Source organism: Pezoporus flaviventris, unplaced genomic scaffold, assembly GCF_033815535.1.
Source record: "Pezoporus flaviventris isolate CSIRO_AGI_PZ_B2104156 unplaced genomic scaffold, CSIRO_AGI_Pfla_v1 ptg000064l, whole genome shotgun sequence".
NCBI lineage: Eukaryota > Metazoa > Chordata > Aves > Psittaciformes > Psittacidae > Pezoporus > Pezoporus flaviventris.
Genome location: NW_026892612.1, coordinates 732,326 through 753,448, shown reverse-complemented (window position 1 = coordinate 753,448; position 21,123 = coordinate 732,326). Strand labels below are relative to the sequence as shown.

The 21,123-nt window shown below is 39.5% G+C and overlaps 1 protein-coding gene across 10 annotated transcripts in view; it reads left to right on the top strand.

Annotated features, from left to right (window-relative positions):
- The window catches only part of TRPM3 (transient receptor potential cation channel subfamily M member 3), a 410,566-nt gene that overhangs the window by 359,985 nt on the left and 29,458 nt on the right, over positions 1-21,123 (top strand). For 3 of the 10 annotated variants that reach the window (XM_061470789.1, XM_061470781.1, XM_061470785.1), the window contains exons 13-20: positions 1,051-1,086; positions 1,223-1,363; positions 2,723-2,752; positions 3,881-4,170; positions 5,029-5,257; positions 7,649-7,816; positions 16,395-16,535; positions 20,267-20,395. In XM_061470789.1, coding sequence (XP_061326773.1) covers positions 1,051-1,086; positions 1,223-1,363; positions 2,723-2,752; positions 3,881-4,170; positions 5,029-5,257; positions 7,649-7,816; positions 16,395-16,535; positions 20,267-20,395 — 1,164 coding nt within the window. The remainder of the gene's footprint in view (positions 1-1,050; positions 1,087-1,222; positions 1,364-2,722; positions 2,753-3,880; positions 4,171-5,028; positions 5,258-7,648; positions 7,817-16,394; positions 16,536-20,266; positions 20,396-21,123) is intronic. The other 7 variants (XM_061470783.1, XM_061470787.1, XM_061470782.1 and 4 more) reach the window with 4 other exon arrangements.

Here is a 21,123-nt window from a genome sequence, read left to right as displayed (position 1 = left end):
ATGTTAGAGGACTCACAGCCTCACTGTTGCTGTTTTCTGGCTTGACAGTAGAGAGAAGGAAGATACATGCAAGGATGTTCACAATGTGAGGGCAATAAGACATGGACATATTTATCATTCTTTCCCTTGAAAATAAAAGGTGCATGCTGAAGACATTGTGTGTGTGTATATATACATACACACACACACACACATATATGTAATATTTAACCTAACAATAAGAAAAGAAAAGAAATGGAAGAACAAGTATGTAGATGACTTTTCCAGGATCCTACTAATGACAGGACACTTCATCTCCTGGGAGACAATCTCCTTGGCGCTGCTGGAAATTAGGTAGCAAGATTACTGTGCTTAGAGTGGTTTTCAGTAAAATATGTTGGGACTTCAAGGAGGAACAATCTAGGAAAATTGCTAGGCCTGTAGTTCTTGAACAAAACCCCAAAGAATTAGCCACAGGTATTTTGTTTATTACAATTTTCATATTTACTTTCATATATACATATTATTTCCTCATACTAGATGTGGAATTTAAGCAAAAATATGTGTTTATTTGTAGAAAAAATGCTAACAGACTCTCCTTGCCTCTAGCAACAAGCAATAATAATAATTCATGCCCTGTGTAAGTTCTCTAGAGTAGATAATACAGCCCTTTCCCTCTGCCCTTCCTTCCGTGGAACATGGGAAGGAAACACTGACAGGATGGGAAGATCACACGCAGGAACTGATTCCATGTGAACAAATCGTATTGCGTGATGTCACTTCACCATGCCTTGGCAGTACAGAGAAGGCAGTCCAAAGAGGTGCCAGCAGAGACATGAGATTCCAGGAAAGAGTTCTGGGGGACAGATGGTGCACAAAAGGTGCTATCTTGCAGGACTAGAGTCGAGCAACTGTGCCTGACTTTTCAAGTGTGCTGATCCTCATGCTTTTTGTTCTGCAGTCATGTTCCTTGTTTCCCCAGCTGAAGAATATGAGTACTGTGTACTGACATTGTCTTCTGTTACTTCCAACAAGTTCTTCATCTTATTTAACCTGTGTCTTCTTTCCAAGCGAGAATATCCAGGTTTCGGTTGGATCTATTTTAAGGTGAATTAATTAACCAGCATAATAATACGTTCCTGTTTTTAATTTGTTTTATTCTAACATAATTATAAAGTATATTTAACAACAGCAATAATAAGCATTTACTCCTCCCCAACCATCCTTCTTATTTTCATTGCAGGGAAACTTACCTCCTGATTATCGGATAAGTCTGATTGATATTGGTTTGGTGATAGAGTACCTGATGGGAGGAGCGTATCGCTGCAATTACACCCGAAAGCGTTTCAGAACACTGTACCACAATTTATTTGGGCCCAAGAGGGTAAGAAGCAAGTTATTTGCCATTTGTATGACTGAACCCACTGGCAGGATTTACTGTAGGTTCTTAGTTGATTCAGGGCTGGGGGGACATATGTGTACACGCATTCAGTGTACAGATTCATTTCCATTATGTACATAGAAGCTGTTTCACCACAGCACACTGCAAAGCAGCCACTGATAGAAGAGACATTTTCTTATAAATTTAGTGAAAAAAAATTATTAGGTTCTGCTGCCCTGGTGTGATTAGGACATAAAACAATCTCCTCGGGCTCTAAACCTGTAATTATGAGTAACCGCATCTTTTGAAAGGCAAGTCTTTTGACCTTTACAAATTACACCATAAGGCAATTAAGTTAAACTTGAAAAACTTGTGTTTTGATAAATGCATTTCCTATCTCATGGCTCATCTTCTTGACTGTGACCTGAAGGTATCAGGGCAAAGAAACACGTAAATCAGAATTGGCTTTACTGGCTGGATGTGGCTCCAGCAGAGTCCCTGGGCTCCAGGGAAAAAAAAACCCTCGGGTATTTTTGTGGTTTCCATGTTTGATAAATCACAATACTGTGAATCCAAAGTAAGTTTGCTACCGTTATAAGACAGAAATATATTTATTGTCATCCATAATGCCACGGACCCAATCCAGCATGAATAAAAATCTGCTTGATGGCTCCCAGTAAGATGTGTACTTCTTTCTTTCCCTACTTTTACCTCACATTTTTATTTCCTGTCTCAGTTCAGATTTTAGAAATGCACACCTTGAGTATTGTTCTAAATGGCTATAAAGAGCAATAGCTCTGTGAAACAATTAGATCCAAACATGTGAAGTGGTTGGTTTGTTTCGCTACACATTTCTTGCTTTTGAGAGGAAAGGTAGTAATTGTAGCTGCTGGGAGAGATATCCTCCCCTTAGTCACTCCATCAAGAAAAGCATTTGAGCAACAATTTCACAGATCTCTAACCAGCATATGGAGGAGCTCCACAGCAGTCAACAAAAGTGTGCCATGGGAACGGCCAAAACAATGATGTAATCCAGAGGAATCCATTCATGCATTAGCAGTATTTCCTACCTTTTTTCCATGTTGTACCTGAACTAAAATGTGTGTCTTCTATTGTGTGTTTTGGTGAAATAGGATCAAACTCAAGGTTGAATTAAATATATATATAATTATTTGATTTATGTATGTATGTATATTACATTGCATTGTGTATGTATCACCTATATTATACATTATCTATTAAATACTCTGTATTATATGTTGTACATCACATTACGCATGCATGTATGTATGTATACACACATAGTTGTAATTTTTCATCACCTTCTGGGAGAAATAACATTTTTCTAACTTTTTTGTACAGCCAAAAGCCCTGAAACTGTTGGGAATGGAGGTAGGCGACCTGTGATAAATCTTAATGTCTTTCCCTTCTTTGACAAATGTACACTATATCAAGATAATGTTTAAATTCACTGTAATGAAGGCACCAAGAGTTGTTTTCAAGTTTTGTATGAGAAATGTGCCACACAAATTGTATTTTTCATCCAGATAACTTTTTTACGGAAGGGTCAGATTAAGAAACATTTCTTAATAAAACTCCAGTGGATAGGCAGCAGAAAAGAATGCTCTTCCGCCTCTATGGACCATTTTTCTTGTCACAAAGATTAAACAAAATGTTTCAGTCTGTCAGGCCAAGCAGAATTCCAGTCAGATAACTATATAACTGTGAAACATGTTCAGGGAAACAAAGCAGTTGTGGAGAATGATGCAGAAATCTTTACATGGGCAAATTTTCTATTAGTTTTGTTGACAGTTTTGGCTACCACCATGCTTCAAGGAAATAGCATGTTTTCTTGTTTATTTATTTTATGCAACTACTTTCATTTTGCTGTCCACAGATGCAGCCCAGAATAGGTCAGCTTATCTGATAAAAGCAATAGGCTAAAATGGGAAAAAAACTAAAGCCAGTAGAAAGAACTAAGTGATGGAGAAAGAGGGATAAAAATGCAGTACAAAGGCAGGATGGAATGATGAAAGGAGATTCCCATTCTTTTAAGAACTTTTGAGAAGATAAAGGGAGAAAACACAAGAATAAGCAGGGAGGAAGTCTTCAGGAGACCATAACATCCCCTGAATATGTACTTTCTGGAGGTGGAAAGAGGCGGATACATTACAACAGATGTTATCTTTAGGGTGCCTTCTTAGCTTATTTTAATGATCGCTTTTCCAAAATGGCTCTGGGTATTGTGTGACTGTGGTCTGTCTGCTTAGGAAGATAGAATAGTTCAGTGATAGTCCAAAGCTCTTTTTCACTTAGGTGTGAGGTTACTGACTTCTCAATTACAGTGCATGGACCAATACATTTTTTTATTGTTTTCCTGTTTTAAATATTTTGTCCAAAAAAATGAAGGGGCTGGCCTGCAGGGAGTATGTTTGACATCTCAGGTATTGACTCCTATACACTGTGTGAATTGGATCAGTTTCTTCACTGGTGAAAAAAATTTTTCCATGATTCTCACAGGATGATGTCCCTTTGCGGCGGGGGAGAAAAACAACCAAAAAAAGAGAAGAAGAAGTAGATATTGATTTGGATGACCCTGAGATCAACCATTTCCCCTTCCCATTCCATGAGCTGATGGTGTGGGCTGTACTGATGAAGCGTCAGAAGATGGCCCTCTTTTTTTGGCAGCATGGGGAAGAGGCTATGGCTAAAGCACTGGTGGCCTGTAAACTTTGCAAAGCTATGGCCCACGAAGCATCAGAAAATGACATGGTGGATGACATATCCCAAGAGCTGAACCATAATTCCAGGTGAATTTTCGTTCATGTACACTTTCCTGGGTTAAAAAAAAAGGAAGGGGGTGTGGTGTGATGTGAGGGGAGTAGGAGAGGGAGAGAGGCTGCTGACCATGCCTGCAATTTGCTTATCTGTACCTTGCTTTCATTTCTAATTTAGGAAAAACACAGTCCCTTTAGAGGAAATCTAAATAGCTTTTAAACAGCCTGTGAGACAGAGAAGCAAGATTTGCTACCAGTATAAGTTCTGAAATGAGAAGAGAGTGAAATATGTTTTGTCTATGTGTTCTTTATGAGGCTCCAAGAATCAGGTTGCAGCCTTTCTCTGTGCTTTTTCAATACTCTATTCATCCCAGGGAGAACAATTATTGAAATCCTAATTAATGTAATATTGAGCAGAAGTGTTAATTAACCAAGAGCTCATGCTTAGGTGAGCAAGCCAAGACACTAGATTCCATCGTAATCTTTCCTGATGTTAAAGGCCTGAGACACAGAATTTAGAAAAGAGTATTGGACACTCCTTTTTCCAGGAGACTTGACCACTAACTCATGGGCAAGTAGTACAGAAGCAATTCTCTAAGCTGCAGATAACCAGAGGATTTCAAGCAGGAAATGTCAGGGAGGTGGGCAGGCAGGTGGGAGCAGACAGCTGGTAGGTGTGGGTGCTCACCACTGCTAAGTCAGGGCACTTATTTATATGCCTATCATTAACACTCACATTTGAAAATGTGGGTTTCCATGTGTACAGTCAACATCACGATTTGCATGATGGAAGGTGATGCCTCCCTTGCAGAGGCTGTCAGTTGCAGAGGGATATTTTCTGCAGCAGGCTGCTTAGGCTAATGGGAATGAACGAATGTCCCCCTGTTGCAGGGACTTCGGCCAGTTGGCAGTGGAGCTGTTGGACCAGTCATACAAGCAGGATGAGCAACTGGCAATGAAACTGCTGACCTATGAGCTGAAGAACTGGAGCAACGCCACATGCCTGCAGCTCGCAGTGGCAGCCAAGCACAGGGACTTCATTGCTCACACTTGCAGCCAAATGCTGCTCACAGACATGTGGATGGGTCGTCTCCGGATGCGCAAAAATTCTGGCCTAAAGGTCAGTACTGTTTTTAAATAAAAATAACGGTCAGTGGAGTTCTCATAGATGGTAACAAGGTAATCTTCAGAGCCTCCTCTAGTGTCAATGAGAGCTATCAGAAGAATTGAGCCACGGAGTTAGTATGTCACCCTGCCTGGTGACTTGAGGAGTTAGTCAAGGATTTTAAAGATACATAAAGAAGAAGGATGTGTAAATGAATTAACTGTTAGGGAAAGGTGCTGATCTGACAACCTTCCCCAGGACAGGCCAAAGCAAGCAGTACAGATTTTGTTGCAATCCCCTGCCAGTCTTTCTAATGACTGACCTGAAGAAACTACCTTAGAGTATCTAGAGGATAATTCAAATTTCAAAGCTGTTTAAGCTTTACTTCTACAGGTAGCATAACTGCTAACAGAGTAACGTAAATTCTGAGAGATAAATTTGTGTCCAAGGGCTAGTATCTTTCACCTTCACCAAAATACTCACCAGTCAGTACCTAACCAGGGCATGCCTTTTCCTCCCAGATGACTGAGAAATATTTTCATCAAGTGGTTCTCTCTCCTGCACTAACCAAGTGTGTAAAAAGTGGTAACTGCTCAGCTGTCTTCCAGTATGAAAAGATGTTCAATAATGGTGAGAATGCTTATGAATACATGCACTGTCATTGTACTGGGTCTAATGCGATGGAAGTAGTTGAATAAGTGCCTGATAGCATCCTCATCATACTCCTGCAGAACTGTGTATAAATATTGTTCTGCTTACTGATAGAAGGCGCTCTCACATTTGGAGACGTCTTTACTGCCTATTTTTCTGACTTGACCCATGGGCCCATTGCCCTTCAGGGGGACTGCTTCCTTGTTCAGTGCTTGGCTTTGCAGATACTCAGTTTGGGTAGTTGGGGATTAGTGTAGCAATACATTTCCCACTGCATGCTTTCTTCTTTGCAGCATGCATCTTTTAAACCATAAAATGTAGACCTTTCTTTCACAAAGAATAACCAAAGGTAACAGATTCTGTTTCCTTTCAGCTTCTTGTAACATCAGGGCTTCACAAGGGTCCCTTACTCAGCTTTCAGCTTGTGTTTTCACTGAAGTTCATTAGCAGGGCCTGTTTAAAGCTAAAGCAGTCTACAAGCTATATGATCAAGAGGCAGCATGGCAAATAAATTTGCAAGCATGAGTAATGAATTATTTCCCATAGACAGTCTTCTCTTGTTGAAACTGGAAAATGGATTAATGTGATTCTTTAGAGTCTCACTGGGGATATATAGCACCAGTGGGAGAGGGAGAGGCAATTGCTAATCCAGCCTATTCTTAAAAATAGCCTCTCTGGGAAGCCAGGTCTGCCTGTAGCCACCTCACCCTTTTGTGACAAGCCAAGTTCAGGAGCAGTGCAGGCAGCTCTTCCAAGGTAGGGCACAGCATTCATATACGCTAACTGCTCCTAATTGCAGAATCTTAATTGGATGCTTAACACACATGCTGTCTGTCGATATGATGAGCATAAGCAGTCATTGTCTCTGACCTGCCAACAAGCTAACTACATGGTTTCACTGTCATTTAGGGAGAGATTTATAACAAAATAATTTTCCATGACATTACAGCAAAACCAGCGAAAGCTATTGTGCTTGTGAATACAGACAAGCCACTTCTTTTTATATTATTATCATATCTCTTCTGTTATGCTACTGTTTTAACTCCAAGCATCATTCATTGCATATATCCACTCAAGGTAACAATGGTTTCTTCACTCCCACATCATGAGAGAGGAAAGGCAGAAAAGAATGAGCTGGCATTAACGTGGGCATTACACATCTGCTAGGTTACTGAAGCAAAATCTAAGAGGACTGCATAGCTAAGCACATCAGCATATGCTATTGCTGGCTTTTCCTTATCTCCTCAGATCCACACATGCTTAAACCTTGACTATCTGTGTGAACTAAGTATATGGACACTGAGACCTTGAGACCTATTAACCCACTCTGAAGAAATTAATATTGCTTCTGTGTCATTTACACCAATATTGTCTATTATGTAAAATGCGGAAATTTTCAGGTCCAAGGTCTGAACATCCCCATGGTCCTACCTGCAACTGACCTTATGTAATATTTTGTAAATATGTTCTGGTATATAATAATATGCATCAGATGAGGAAGCAAAATAAAAGTATTCAAGAGAGGCAATTTGCCATAGCATGCACAGCAATGCTAAGAGAAGTCACAGGCTTTATTTCACTATGGACTTCTGATAACTTTACCCCAACTGATGAACTCTATTGTCATAGAAACTCACGTGCACACATATCTTCCTTTTCCTAAATGTCCTGAGGGGGTTTTTCCTTTTGATGAGAACTATCATGATTGTAATTTGTTTGCTGTGATGATTATTGTTATCATTATTATTGCTTTAGGTAATTCTAGGAATTCTACTTCCTCCTTCAATCCTCAGCTTGGAATTCAAGAACAAAGATGATATGCCTTACATGACCCAAGCCAATGAGATCCATCTCCAAGAGAAGGAGCCAGAGGAACCAGAGAAACCAGTGAAAGAAAAAGAGGAGGAGGACATGGAACTCACCGTAAGTGTCAACAATAAATCACCAGCCTCAGTGCTGTCAGTTTGATATTCCCACCTCTGTGGGTGTTGCAGGCTATCTGACAGCTAAATTTAGCAGATGATAGGATACCACTCTTCACACTCCTCTTCTGTGAGACTAAAACCAGGCAAGATGGCCTCATTGTGCCTTGATGCTGCAGCAGTGCATGGTGATGCTGAAGCATCATGCTGTGATGTAATATCCTCATACTTTGATTCAATTTGATGGCGCATTGTCTGAATTAATGAGTTTTCAGAATTGAAAGAACTCAGCTATGGTAGATGAGTGGCCTCTCTGGTAGACAAGAATACTGCTAAATCTTCCTTTGGGTGGAAATGTCCAAAGATTCGTAGAAGCTAGAGATTATTATTTTTTTTCTTTTGATTAACTTCATTGGAGGGCAAGTAAGTGTGCAAACAGGCAAGAAAAGTATGAAAACATGTTTTAAAATTCTTTATGAATTTATGTTCATTGCCTCTCATACTTACACACATGAATTTTTTAATCCACTGAAGACATTGTGAGTAGCTAGACAGATCATCCCTTAATAGCAGGTTCTGCAGCTCAACAGAATTGTGACAGAAAAGACTTGGATGTATTAGTACCATAGAGGAATAATTTGCACCACAAAAAGAATCAAATAACTAAAGTTCTGAAAACTGTACAAGTCAACTTCTAGTCTCATGATCTCAGGCTCAATTGACACTTTGTAATTTGGGCAATTATCGTATAAGCTATCATCAGACCTACCTTAGCTTAGTTTGGTTTGTGGTGTCTTTGAAAGGCTTAAAACTCAACCCCAGTTGGTTAACGTCAGGATAGAGGCATGGAACAAAAAGAGATTTTTCTGGTTAATTTTTTTTTTTTTGAAAGTAAAAAAAAACAAAAACCTAGACTGTTTCCCACAGGCAAACAGCAGGAGCTGCCCACAGGACCCCGTCTGCAGGCAGGCAGAAGGACCTGCCTACAGGACCCAATATGCAGGCAAGCCGAAGGAGCAGCCCACAAGACCCACCTACAGGACTCATTTGCAGGCAAGAACCTGGCTGTTGGGAAGGACCAGAAGCCAGAATAGCAGCAATGAGCCATTCTCCACTCATTAGCTACTAATTGCAGTTTACTATCTCTGGCTTCTGATCCAATTATGAAGTGCCTATTCAAATCAAATAAGCACTTTGCAAGCTGCCTTTTTCTTGGCAATGGGGAGAAATTTGGGAAGGAAGTAATTTCCATCTTTTTGCAATTATCCCAGCTCCTGGTTTCTTGTCTACAATGCTGTGTTTCCTATATACCTTCTGACTCCTGCTACAAGGAAGTGATGTGTGAACTGGATCTGCTTTTCCAGATGAGCTTTAGATGTTCCCTCCTTTCTCCTTTTCATGTGCTGACAGTCATTTTGCTCTTCCCTGTCATTGACTCTGCCCTTAACTCTTTCAAATTCGATGCATCATTCTAGTGAAGTTTCAGACACTTACAGCCTTTTCTGTAAAATAAGAACTGTTTCTATGGAGACCAGCAAGTTTAGAAACAATATCTTTGGTACGCTACTGCTGACCTAATATTTCTGTTTGCAATCTGCACTGGACTTTTGGACTCTACTGCTTCTTCACCAAGGTGCCCTTCAGGGGTAAGGAGAGATGATTTGTTGCTAGCAAAGAACCCTTTGCACATATTTCTGTGGTTAGATGCCATTGCCAGTTGTATTTAGTCACCTTCAGGTACCATGTCAGGGAGAGTATTCCTACCTGACATGTTTTAGATAGAAGAAAAGAATTTCAGACTGAAGTTATGCATTGTTCCAGCCCTAGTCAAATGGTCTGGCATAAATTAGGTTGGGTCTCTTCTCCACTGATAAGATGATGCCCGAAAGACTCTTTGGAAAGTTCCTCTGTGAAGTTTCCCTTTAGACACACTTAAATTTACCTTATTCATAGTTTATTAACATTAATAATTGATTGAGATATGATATCACAAATGTTTGATCAGTTGCTGAACAATGGGACAATAGATCAATCACTCAGCCTAAACACTGTTTGCAACTATCGTATACAGAATGACGTACCTATTTTTCTTCATATTTTTTTTCCTTTCAGGACAAACAAATAGTTTATTTTAAAAATTATTATTTCAGTTTTTTATTCATTTACTTCACTGGCACATGTTGGTTCAAAATATTTATAATTTTTTTTCCATGGTTTACATTTCTGAGCTTTGTTCAGCTTAAAACTTAAAATTGAACTAAAGCTCTTCTTGGTCAATGTCAGAAGTCCATTTCTGGCAAATTATGTATCATCCAAAAAATCTGCCTAACTCTGTTTCTGATCGTTCCCATAGAATACTTCTCAAGTCTCTGTATTCCTATAATATTATGCCCATATGCAATTTTTGCTTTTAACTACTGCTGAGTAAAGAGATCAGATCTAGTCAAGGTCTGTTCATTGATTTCTTATGAAGTCTTGTGTGCCCTGCACTGCTAAGCCTGCGTGATTATTGATAGGCCAAAAGAGATAGTTTCTCTGCATAAGTGCAGAGTGGATGAGGTGCAGGGCCACAGCGATTTTTGTGCTGGTTTACACCTCATTTGTGTGGAATAATGTGATCACAGAGACTGTAGCAACAGTGAAGTAAGCCTCTGTAGAGGTGCATTTTCATGCAAGTATGTGTTTGTTTTATGCTCCTCTCAAATGATCTGGTGGGTAGCTGAACATTTGGATATACTATAAAGATGTAATGTTTATTCACTGTAAACTACTTGTTACTCGCACCTGCTTTTAACTTCATAACAGATATATGACGGCTGGGCACAAATTTCTTTAACACCTAGATGCTAGGCAACAGGCTTCCCTTACAACAACTACCCACAGAAACATAGAATCATAGAATAGTTAGGGTTGGAAAGGACCTTAAGATCATCAAGTTCCAACCCCCCTGCCATGGGCAGGGACACCTCACACTAAACCATGTCACCCAAGGCTCTGTCCAACCTGGCCTTGAACACTGCCAGGGATGGAGCATTCACAACCCCCCTCAGCAACCCATTCCAGTGCCTCACTACCCTCACAGTAAAGAACTTCTTCCTTATATCCAATCTAAACTTCCCCTGTTTAAGGTTTAACCCGTTACCCCTTGTCCTATCACTACAGTCCCTAATGAAGAGTCCCTCCCCAGCATCCCTATAGGCCCCCTTCAGATACTGGAAGGCTGCTATGAGGTCTCCACGCAGCCTTCTCTTCTCCAGGCTGAACAGCCCCAACTTTCTCAGCCTGTCTTCATATGGGAGGTGCTGCAGCCCCTGATCATCCTCGTGGCCCTCCTCTGGACTTGTTCCAACAGTTCCATGTATTTTTATGTTGAGGACACCAGAACTGCACACAATACTCCAAGTGAGGTCTCACAAGAGCAGAATTGAGGGGCAGAATCACCTCCTGCAACTTGCTGGTAACGCTCCTTTTGAAGCAGCCCAGGATACGGTTGGCTTTCTGGGCTGCAAGCACACACTGAAGCCAGCTCTTGTTCAATTTCTCGTTGACCAACACCCCCAAGTCCTTCTCCGCAGGGCTGCTCTGAATCTCTTCTTTGCCCAACCTGTAGCTGTGCCTGGGATTGCTCCCACCCAGGTGTAGGACCTTGCACTTGTCATGGTTAAACTTCATGAGGTTGGCATCAGCCCACCTCACAAGTGTGTCAAGGTCCCTCTGGATGGCATTCCTTCCCTCCAGGGTATCAACCAAACCACACAGCTTGGTGTCATCGGCAAACTTGCTGAAGGCGCACTCAATCCCACTGTCCATGTCACCGACAAAGACGTTGTAACAAGACCGGTCCCAACACCGATCCCTGAGGGACACCACTCATTACTGGTCTCCAGCTGGAACATGCTTGAATACTGCTGTCACCAGTTTTCCCTCAGCACCAAGGAATTATCCACAGTTTGTCCATGGAGCTGCCAGTCATTAACCCTGAGCATTAGACATTCAGGAGTAGGTCATTAAACATATTGGCCAGAGACATTTTGTATTTGTACAGGCCTGATCATGTCCTTAACCAGTTGCTGTATTTTAGGTCAGCCAGAAAACACCACAGTCTACCTTTCTCCCAAAATAACACTGATTCTGGAAGCCATGAATAGGAGCAACATTATCCCTATTCAGTGCCTTATTACTCGGATATTGGAGTTCCCTAGTAAACAGTCTTGTTTCTGAACACAGAATAACTCATCTAAGTCCTTTAGAAGATGTTTCAGTTGTTGTTTTTCTCATTTTGTTCTAATTTTTCAGATTGAATAGGAAGTTTGCACTTGAATTTGGACTTTTCAGTAGCAGCAAAGCTAGTTTTGTGGCCTCTGGGCTCGCATTATCTCATCTATCATATGTATGTATGGCTTTTTCTCCATGACAAGGACTAACCAAATCTTACATCACTAAAAATACAGTTCTTAGGATAGGAAGGGTTGAAGACTAGTGTCCTTGAGCCCCTGGCCCATCTCACCCTCGCTGTTGGAGGATGGTGCTCACAGCATCTCACAGGCCAGCAGCAAAACACCCCTTCAGCTCATCTAGAATACAGCAGCGGCAGACAATGCCAGTGGCCACGAGGCAGAAGTGCTGGCACTCTCTCTAAAGAGAGATCTCCCTCTGTTTCTCCAGGGGTTTTGGAAACCTCCCATACTGACACCATACAACTGCCTTGGCACTCTTCATGCCATTTGCCATGCCCAGCATCCAGGACTGAGCTCTTAGTACTTTAGCCCTGCTCTTCTGAGGCTTAAAATACCACTGAGCACATGCAAAATGCAATTTTGCACAACTGTAACTCAAAGGCATTAAGCCTTTCCCACTACCAGTATTTCAAGGAAGAGAACAGTAATCCTAGAGGCAGCATGTCCTTATAAAGCTTAAGATACAATAGGGTGTGCAGAGGTGTGTGTGTGTGTGTGTGTATATATATATATATATATATATATATATATATATGTGTATATATATATACCCAACTATGTACTGTTTCCACACTAGTTCTGTGTGGATATGGGGTAAGCCTATATGTATGTCCTGGTTTCAGCTGTGTCTTATCTCAGCACATGGGGTCTACATGCTTTTGATTCTCCTCCCCATCCCACCCGGGGGAAGGAAGGACGGCATGAGCAAGTTGCTGCATTGTGCTTAGCTACTGACTGGATCTAAACCATAACATGTAGCATTTAGATTTCACTAAGAATAAAATCTGAGGATCCTGTGATCATTCTAGCAGGACTGAAATTCCTGTTATTTAATTATAAATAGTATATTATGGGATTATTAGCATATATTAATGCAAAAATGCACAACCCCTGACTGTCCTGGCTGCCTATCAGTGAGTGGTGAACAGTCCTTAATTGCATAAACCAAAATCTGGAGGAAATAAATAGATAAATAAAATAAATAGATAAATAAATAAATAAATAAAGCAAACAAATGCCAAACCAGAACCCTGATTAGAAAAATCTCCATGAAAAACTGTGCACACATCAATCCCCTGAGGCTAAAATGATGCAGTTGTACTGTACTTTACAACGTAGTTGAGCTGCTGTCAGGCTTACCTCGCATGACTCATGGTGAATCATGGACAAAATTACGTATTAGAGAAAGAGATGCCACCCACACAGAACAGTGTCTTGAGTCATTCCCACCCTACTGCTTCCCGCTCCAAGGGAAAACACATTTGTTCACATTTGGCATTGCAGCTATTCTGTTAACACAGTCATTTAGGTTATTTCTGTATGTTTCTAGTGGGGAGGCTTTTCAGTTTGTTAATACTGTGATAAAATTAACAGTCAGGACATCAGGTCAAATTAATCCCCAGCCATCTCAGAGCGATTCCCCATCTGTAGCATGGAGGAGGGGAGAGGTTAGTATTACTTGATAGATTTAATTCAAAAATAATTATAACAAGATAAAATTACAGCATCATTATCAACAAGAAAGCAATAAGCAAACAGGAAATCAGCATTCATCAGCTAAACTAGAAATCCAGGTACCAAAAGAGCATTATCCTAAAAACATCTACAACTCACCGACTCCAGTGAGATCTAAGGGGTATCTCAGAATTAGTAAATTTATTAAATTGTGAAGGATTTAAACTCTGTGAAATAATCCCTTTGACTAAAGCACGGCAGTGCTCATTTGTTAAAGCTGCCAGAATTCACTTTAACTCTGCTGCAAAATTCTTGAGCACCAGAGGACAGCAGAGTCAAAGCCTTGGGAAAAGCTATGGAAAACTGTAGCACCAGATGGCAGCTTTCCCTAAAACAGCATAAGGATGTAGAGTGCAGCAAAAAAATTAATACCTTCTTGGGCTATAATTTTCCCAAAGCATTTAGATCATATTCCACTTTTTTTTTTCCTAAAATAGACAATCCATGCTATAGATCAGGGGTTGATTTTGTAGACTTCAGGAAGTGATACCTGGGGTTCTGCTATGGTTGTGTAATCTCTGCTACTATAGTCATATCCAGTAAGTCTCATGTTCTTGCAGACTATCTGCTTACCTAGTAAGAACCTTTCTCTTCTGCTTAATGGCAGACTTCATCTTCTTTGGGTATTATGAAATTCTTGATGGAATTTAAGGGCTTTTATATGCTCGGTGACAACCATTAGGAGGTATTATATTTAATTTTTAAACATGCATTTTTATCTAAATTTTAAAAAATTAACATAGAAATCTGCAGGCATAAATAGGTAAAGGAAATACATAACTTCATCAAAGCAGGCTATGGTTTTAAGAGGATGTCAGTACAGTATACTTGTGTCCTGAATATTTATTCTGTTTTATTAAAAATGTGCAGGGCAACATCTGTGTGAAGTCAGATTCAAGAATATAAGGGACCACATGGAAAGTACTAATACCAGAGGAAAAAACTAACATCATAAGTGAAACAAGTGAGAAATATTAGGCAAAAGCTATCTAGGGCCATACACAGTCCTCATGTTACATTACCTATGCTGACTGAAAGAAAGAAAAAAAATATTATTCATCAGGTTATCATTACAAATTACTGTTTTAGAGGTCAAAAAACCTATATGAATAGCTCCACATGAGGTCTAAAAAAAAAAAAAAGAAAAGGAAAGACTGTAATTCTTACTTTGAAAGATATGAGAAGCCCATCTCCTGTTCCTGCAGGGCACTAGAACCAGCATAAGTAGCTCACCTGAAGCTGATTAGTTAAGTATGTGCTGAACATCCTGTTGAATCAGAAAGCCCAGAGATAGATAAAAGACCTCTTCATTGAAAGACAATATGCCTGGCATCTCATTGTTCTCTTTACAGGCTTAGTTTTCCACATTTTTAAGTTGCAGATGAGAACATTATCTTCAGGGGTGGTGAAAGTTTGCTTCAGTTGACATAAAAGTATGAAAGTGCCTTGATCTACCTGTAGAAAAACATTATAGAAGCATATAAGTAAAAGTATTATTGTGCAATCACTGCATACTTAGAACAGTTGCGTATCAACTCTTGCAGTTGCTTTCATGTGCAAAAGTGTTACAATATATAGATGCTGCACAAACTAAGTAGTAAGAACTTGCTCAGGGTACAGTGACCTAAAATCTACTTTTAGTCTACTATTCACAAAAAAATTGCTTTCAGGAAGAACATTTAATAGATCATGATGTACTCTAAGAAGGAACAGCTTTTAAGCATTAACTTCAGTGAGTATATAGTTTAGCCATGCGTTCCACCTCTCTGCAGCTGACCATAAAGTTAAGTAAAGAAAACATCACCATCTTTTGCCTGTTTGGTTTGCATTTATAGCTGAGGACTTCTTGAGTACATGTTTCTGGAGCTCAGCTTAACTCTCTAGTGGGTCTGATTCATGGCAGTAAGATCAAACCTAACAGAGTCAGTGCATGAGCAGTCTGGAGCTTCATTATGGAAAAAGCTACTATCATGCAAAAGGATCTTCCAGTCCAAGACAGTGTTGCAGTGAACTCTACTGGTTGGTCCTCTACATTCATGTCAAGTTCCCTGTGGTGTCATCACCCGTAACAGATCCAGTGATCAACACAGAAAGTCACTGGCTTCATTGCTTCCAATCCAGCAATTGCTAACTCATCTTTCCCCCTGTTGTTCTCTCTCAGTCTCAGCCTTACGAACTTCTCTTTGCTTAAAACCAAAATTTATCTGTTTTCTGTCTGCATCTGTTTACTGTATGGAAGTACACCACAAAAAGCTGTTGTCAGGTAAAATTTTTGCTGTCTATACAGCAAAAAGGAGCAATGTTCTCCGCATCTCATTTTCTGTTCATCAGTCAAGGATTGCACTCAGGTGCTGACAGATGATGCCAAGGCATTGCTATTTCGATTTACAAAGTATTAAAACAGAAGCTTCCCTGCAATGAAAGATAATCTGAGAACAAAGCATTTTACACCTGGCTATGGTCACCTAGTTTTGCCTAAAGATCAAGAAATCACAGAAGTTTTGAATAGTTTCATTTTAAAATTAAATTAAAAAAAAAAAAAAGTAGCTGTGTAAAAGCTTTTTTTGTTTTTCACAAAGAAAAATACAAAAATGTTCTTTCTTGTAGGCAATGCTGGGACGAGGGAATGGAGAGTCCTCAAGAAAGAAAGAGGAAGAGGAAGTTCAGAGAAGGCACAGACTGATCCCTGTTGGAAGAAAGATTTATGAGTTCTACAATGCTCCCATTGTTAAATTTTGGTTTTACACAGTAAGAAATCTTTCCTGTTGTATTACTGCTCTTTGGACAAATATGGAAAGTGGATTAAGGTCATCTTGTGTGTTTCATTGAAAGCCTGCGTCTGTATGCATTGGAGGGCTTACCTGTAAATAGTCTAATAAAAACCTTTCATGAAGACCAGCTAGCACTTGCAAACCTGCCTAATGGTTAAAATTTTAATGGCTTTGTATGTTTTTCTTCAAACACAACAATAAGGTAGTTTGCTGTTCCCAAAAAATTCCCTATAAGAGAGTTCCCAGTAGGAGAGAGCTCCCAATAGTAAATGCAGTGGAAGGCTGGGCTGAATCAGGATATCAAATTGTATAATAATTGGTGAAAACAAGAAGCAGATAGAACGTACCTGTTTTCTTGGAACATATTCTTTCTTTGTTCTGTTTTGACTAGTCTGCAGAGTGTCTTTCAGAGTGTTTGTGTAAATACCGACAAGATAACAGAGACATGAATAGCAGTTATTGTACATTTTCCTGGGACAAATTATATCAAATCAGTATAATCTCCTTGTATTATAAATAAACAGATCTTGCAGATGGAGCAGGAAAAAAAAAAAAAGTCATATATTTTTACTAAAGTAAGACAGTGGCAAAAACTTTACAGGGTATTCTCACAAATAAATTAACAACTGCTTTATTAAAGTTACTATGTGGATACAAAGTGTTTTGGCAATTAGTCTTTCACTATCAAGCTGGAAGCAAGGATTGGAAAGAATTCCATTACCATCTCTCCTACATCAGGTGCTTTCTGATATTTTCATTTGAAACTGGGATGATGAAGTAGAGATTAGTTATTAAATTGCACTAGAATTTAGAAGGATGATATCAAAAAGTAAAATGAACACTGAAAGTAATCCTTTCAGTCTCCTTGGCTGGAATATTCAATCCCAGTTCAGATCCTGCATCATGTGACAGGTATGGTTTGAAGGACACAAAAAAAGAGCAAGAAAAAATGTTTCAGGATTTCTGTAAAACTTGACTTAAGGGGAAGGATTTAGGGAAGTAAGGTTGTTTTCTCGGGAAAAAACAAGTCTGCAGAAGGCATGTAATAGTTTTCAAATAGGAGTAAGTAGCTGCAGAGAGGAACAAAATGGCATAATCTCCAAATCATTGCTAAACAGAACAAGAAGTAATGATTTAAATTGCAGCAAGGCAGTTCTAGGTAAGATGTTAGGAAACAGCTTCTAACTCCTCTGACAGGTGCTGTCATACACTGTGTAAAGAGATGGTAGAGTTTCAATTATTAGTGATTTCTAAGTCTGTCTTATAAAAACGTGTGTCCATTGTGATACACTGTAATTAATGCCATCTCAGCACCATGGAGTTGGCCAGAAGATTTCGGGTGGTCATTCACAGTTATATTTTCCAGCATTCTGCTAAATGCACAGCAAATCACAAAGAACTCATCCTTCTTGTGAGAAAAATTGGTTGCTGAGATCAAGGCAATATGTCTACAGACAGCAGGAAAAACTCACATCAACAGAGACTAAACTGTCATGGACAGCTTGTGCTAGCAAATAGCTCCAGTTTGGCAACTTGGAATAACTGCTTGCTGAACTGTGTGGCCATTGAACATGAATCAGGCTGATGAGTCCAGAAATTGCTCATCAGCAGCCTAGTCTCATTATCAATTGCAATATGTATTATACACAACCAGAAAAGTCTTCACACTGTAAACAGAAAGAAGCATCCTGGCTCTCCCTGTTAGTTCAATTCTGAAATGGGAGAAAAAGATCAATATTACATTTCCATTTAGACCTGTTCCTACAGTTTTGTGTCCTGAGGCAGGTCTCAATCAAGGTCACTTACTAAAGCTGGATCTTGGCTGCACTGAAGAGCAAATTAAGGTGGATTCTGGCTGCAGTGCCTGACCAGTTGGTTATACTGAGAAACTCCTGGAGACCAAAAGCAAAAACATTCAGATGGGGGTTAAAATTGCACAGGCTGTCGCACTTTTACGAGCACACAGGCAGAAGTACTAATCATAGGTTTCAAAAGAAATCCTACAAATTTTACATTCAAAAAAAAGCAACCATACTTATGGCTATTGTATGCCATGTAAAATAATTTGATTATTCCATATCTGCCTATCTGCTATTAGTCTATAGCTATATCCATCTTCATTCTTAAAATGCACAAGAGTGGGTTAAATGTGGGGATCTTGGAGTAAGTAACATTTTGACTCAGCAGATGAGCCAAAATAAACAGCTTTTTTTAAAGAAATTAAATTAGTCTTTCTATCTGGACATGCAGTAGTTTCAAAACATAACTACTGTGGTCTGGTTTTTGACTGTTACATTGAAAACCACTTTCAATGAGTCTTGAGTACCAGCATGGGCAGCTGTATTGAGGTTTGACCACAGTGTTGATCAGGACATCCTTCTGGAAGACAGGAGCAAACTGCAGTTCCATGGAAGGAGAAGAAAGGTGTCACTTCCTATCTGAAAGGCTTGTTCCTTGGATCCTTGGGCTAAGGTGGCACAGTTTCAGCATCATTTTATTTTTAAATCAAGATCCTTTTTTCCTTTTCTTTTTTTCCCAAGCAAATTTTTTCAGCAATTTTCAGCAAATTTGAATTGCAAACGAACAAACAAAAAAAAAAGTATCAAAAAACCTTTAGTTACATGGTGGGTCTTGTGATTTCTGACACCTTTGTAACGTTAATGACACTATTCTTTTACCATACTAACTGCAAATGCTCACCAAAGACTGCTGAGTCAGACTAAATTGGTATGATTATTTGGCATAATTAATAATCAAGGAGATTTAAGAGGAGGTATGTTAGTGGCAGAGTCACCTGGCTTTTTGCACTACTATAGTAGAAGGCGTAATTTCATCTAGGGAGGTGTGCATGCAGTTCTGCTTTCCCAGACAGAGTTTCTGCTGACTCAGCTGGCACCCTAGATGTTGACCTAAGTCAATATTGCTCTCCATTTCCTTTAGGAGTGTTAAGGGAAGACCAGACTCTAGACATGAGCATTGCAATCCACCATCATGCACAAACTGAGACCAGTGAGATCATTTCCTCCTATGTTTTATGTAGACAAGAAGCAGTGTTTCAGCTGACTGTCTTCTCTGTACTGATAGTTATGGCTAATGTAAAGAAATCTCTCAAGTGTCCTTCAAACCAGCAACTGGAAGAGAAACCAAAACGCTGTGGCTTTTACACACAGCAGAAGTGATGTTCACTAACAAATACAGCTGGACTATAAATCCTGTTCTGTGAGACACTGAGCACTGAAATAACCCTACCGAAAAGGACCTTCTGGGCCACAGGAAAGGCTTGTGCAAAAAGAGTTTGGAAAGCCAGAGTCAACCTAGAACAGGAAGAAAAACACAGAGGACTGGTGTTGGAGGAGTAAGGCTTTATAAGCAGATGAGGGAGAAATCTTCAGTTAGGTAACTTGGTTTGGTAGTTGACATAGTGGTATCAGACTTCCCAACACTGTGGGATGATCCAGGGTGACTGCATTAATAAAATTTTATTGGGGAGGCAGATGTAGCTTGAGGAGAGGACATTTGTGCATGTAGGTTGCAGAATACACACTATGTGATTTAATGTGAGCATTTTCAGGCAACTCAGAACACTGGTTGTTCTTTTGTCTGTTTGACTCTGGTTACATCAGAATTAGGAATATCAAACCATACCCAAGAATCTGGGTCAGTTATATAAATATAGTGAGTATTGATATTCATTTTGTTTCTTTACAGCTGGCATATATAGGCTACTTGATGCTTTTCAATTATATAGTGTTAGTGAAGATGGATCGCTGGCCATCTACACAGGAATGGATTGTCATCTCATACATTTTCACTCTGGGAATAGAGAAGATGAGAGAGGTAAAATCACTGCAACCAAAAAAGACAGAATGAAAAAGGAACAGCTTTGGTTTGGTTTTTTTTTTGCTTCTTTTTTTTTGCTTTTTTTCGGGGGGGGGGGGAGGGGTGTTGAATATTTGCTTTTATTATTTTTCTCAGGACAATTTTTGATGAACAGGTTTATCATAGAATTGCCTTTTTTTTTCAGAACAGCAGATGGATTATTGAAAACACAGCACTAAAAAAATCTATCTTCCTTCATTTCAAAATCAAGTGTCTCTTTCTTTTTCTCCTGTTTTCAAATTGCTGTGTGATACATAATAGCATTCACAAGTATGACCACCTTTCTGATATATCTCAAAACATAGCTATATTCCTTGAAATGTGGCCCAGAAACTGAAGTTTGCTTCAGGGAGAAGACGGAAATATGCTGTAAAATAATGGACAGAGACTTGGGGATAGCGTGAAAAACACATGTTCAGCTTCTCAACCCGAACAGAGTTCATTCAAAATTTACAGCTGTTCTGTACATCCACATGTGTCATGCAAAGGATATAAGTAAAACCAGCCATAGCTGGGAGAAGATTCAGATCCACATTGAATATTGCAGCACATTTCTAAGAGAATTTCTCCCTTCTAATCATCTTGAAAATTTTTGCTAATTATGTCAAGCAACAGCATGCATCTCCCTAAAGATGCCAACACACACATGTAGAGCAGAGACAGCATTTAAGGTGGCACTCGGTCTG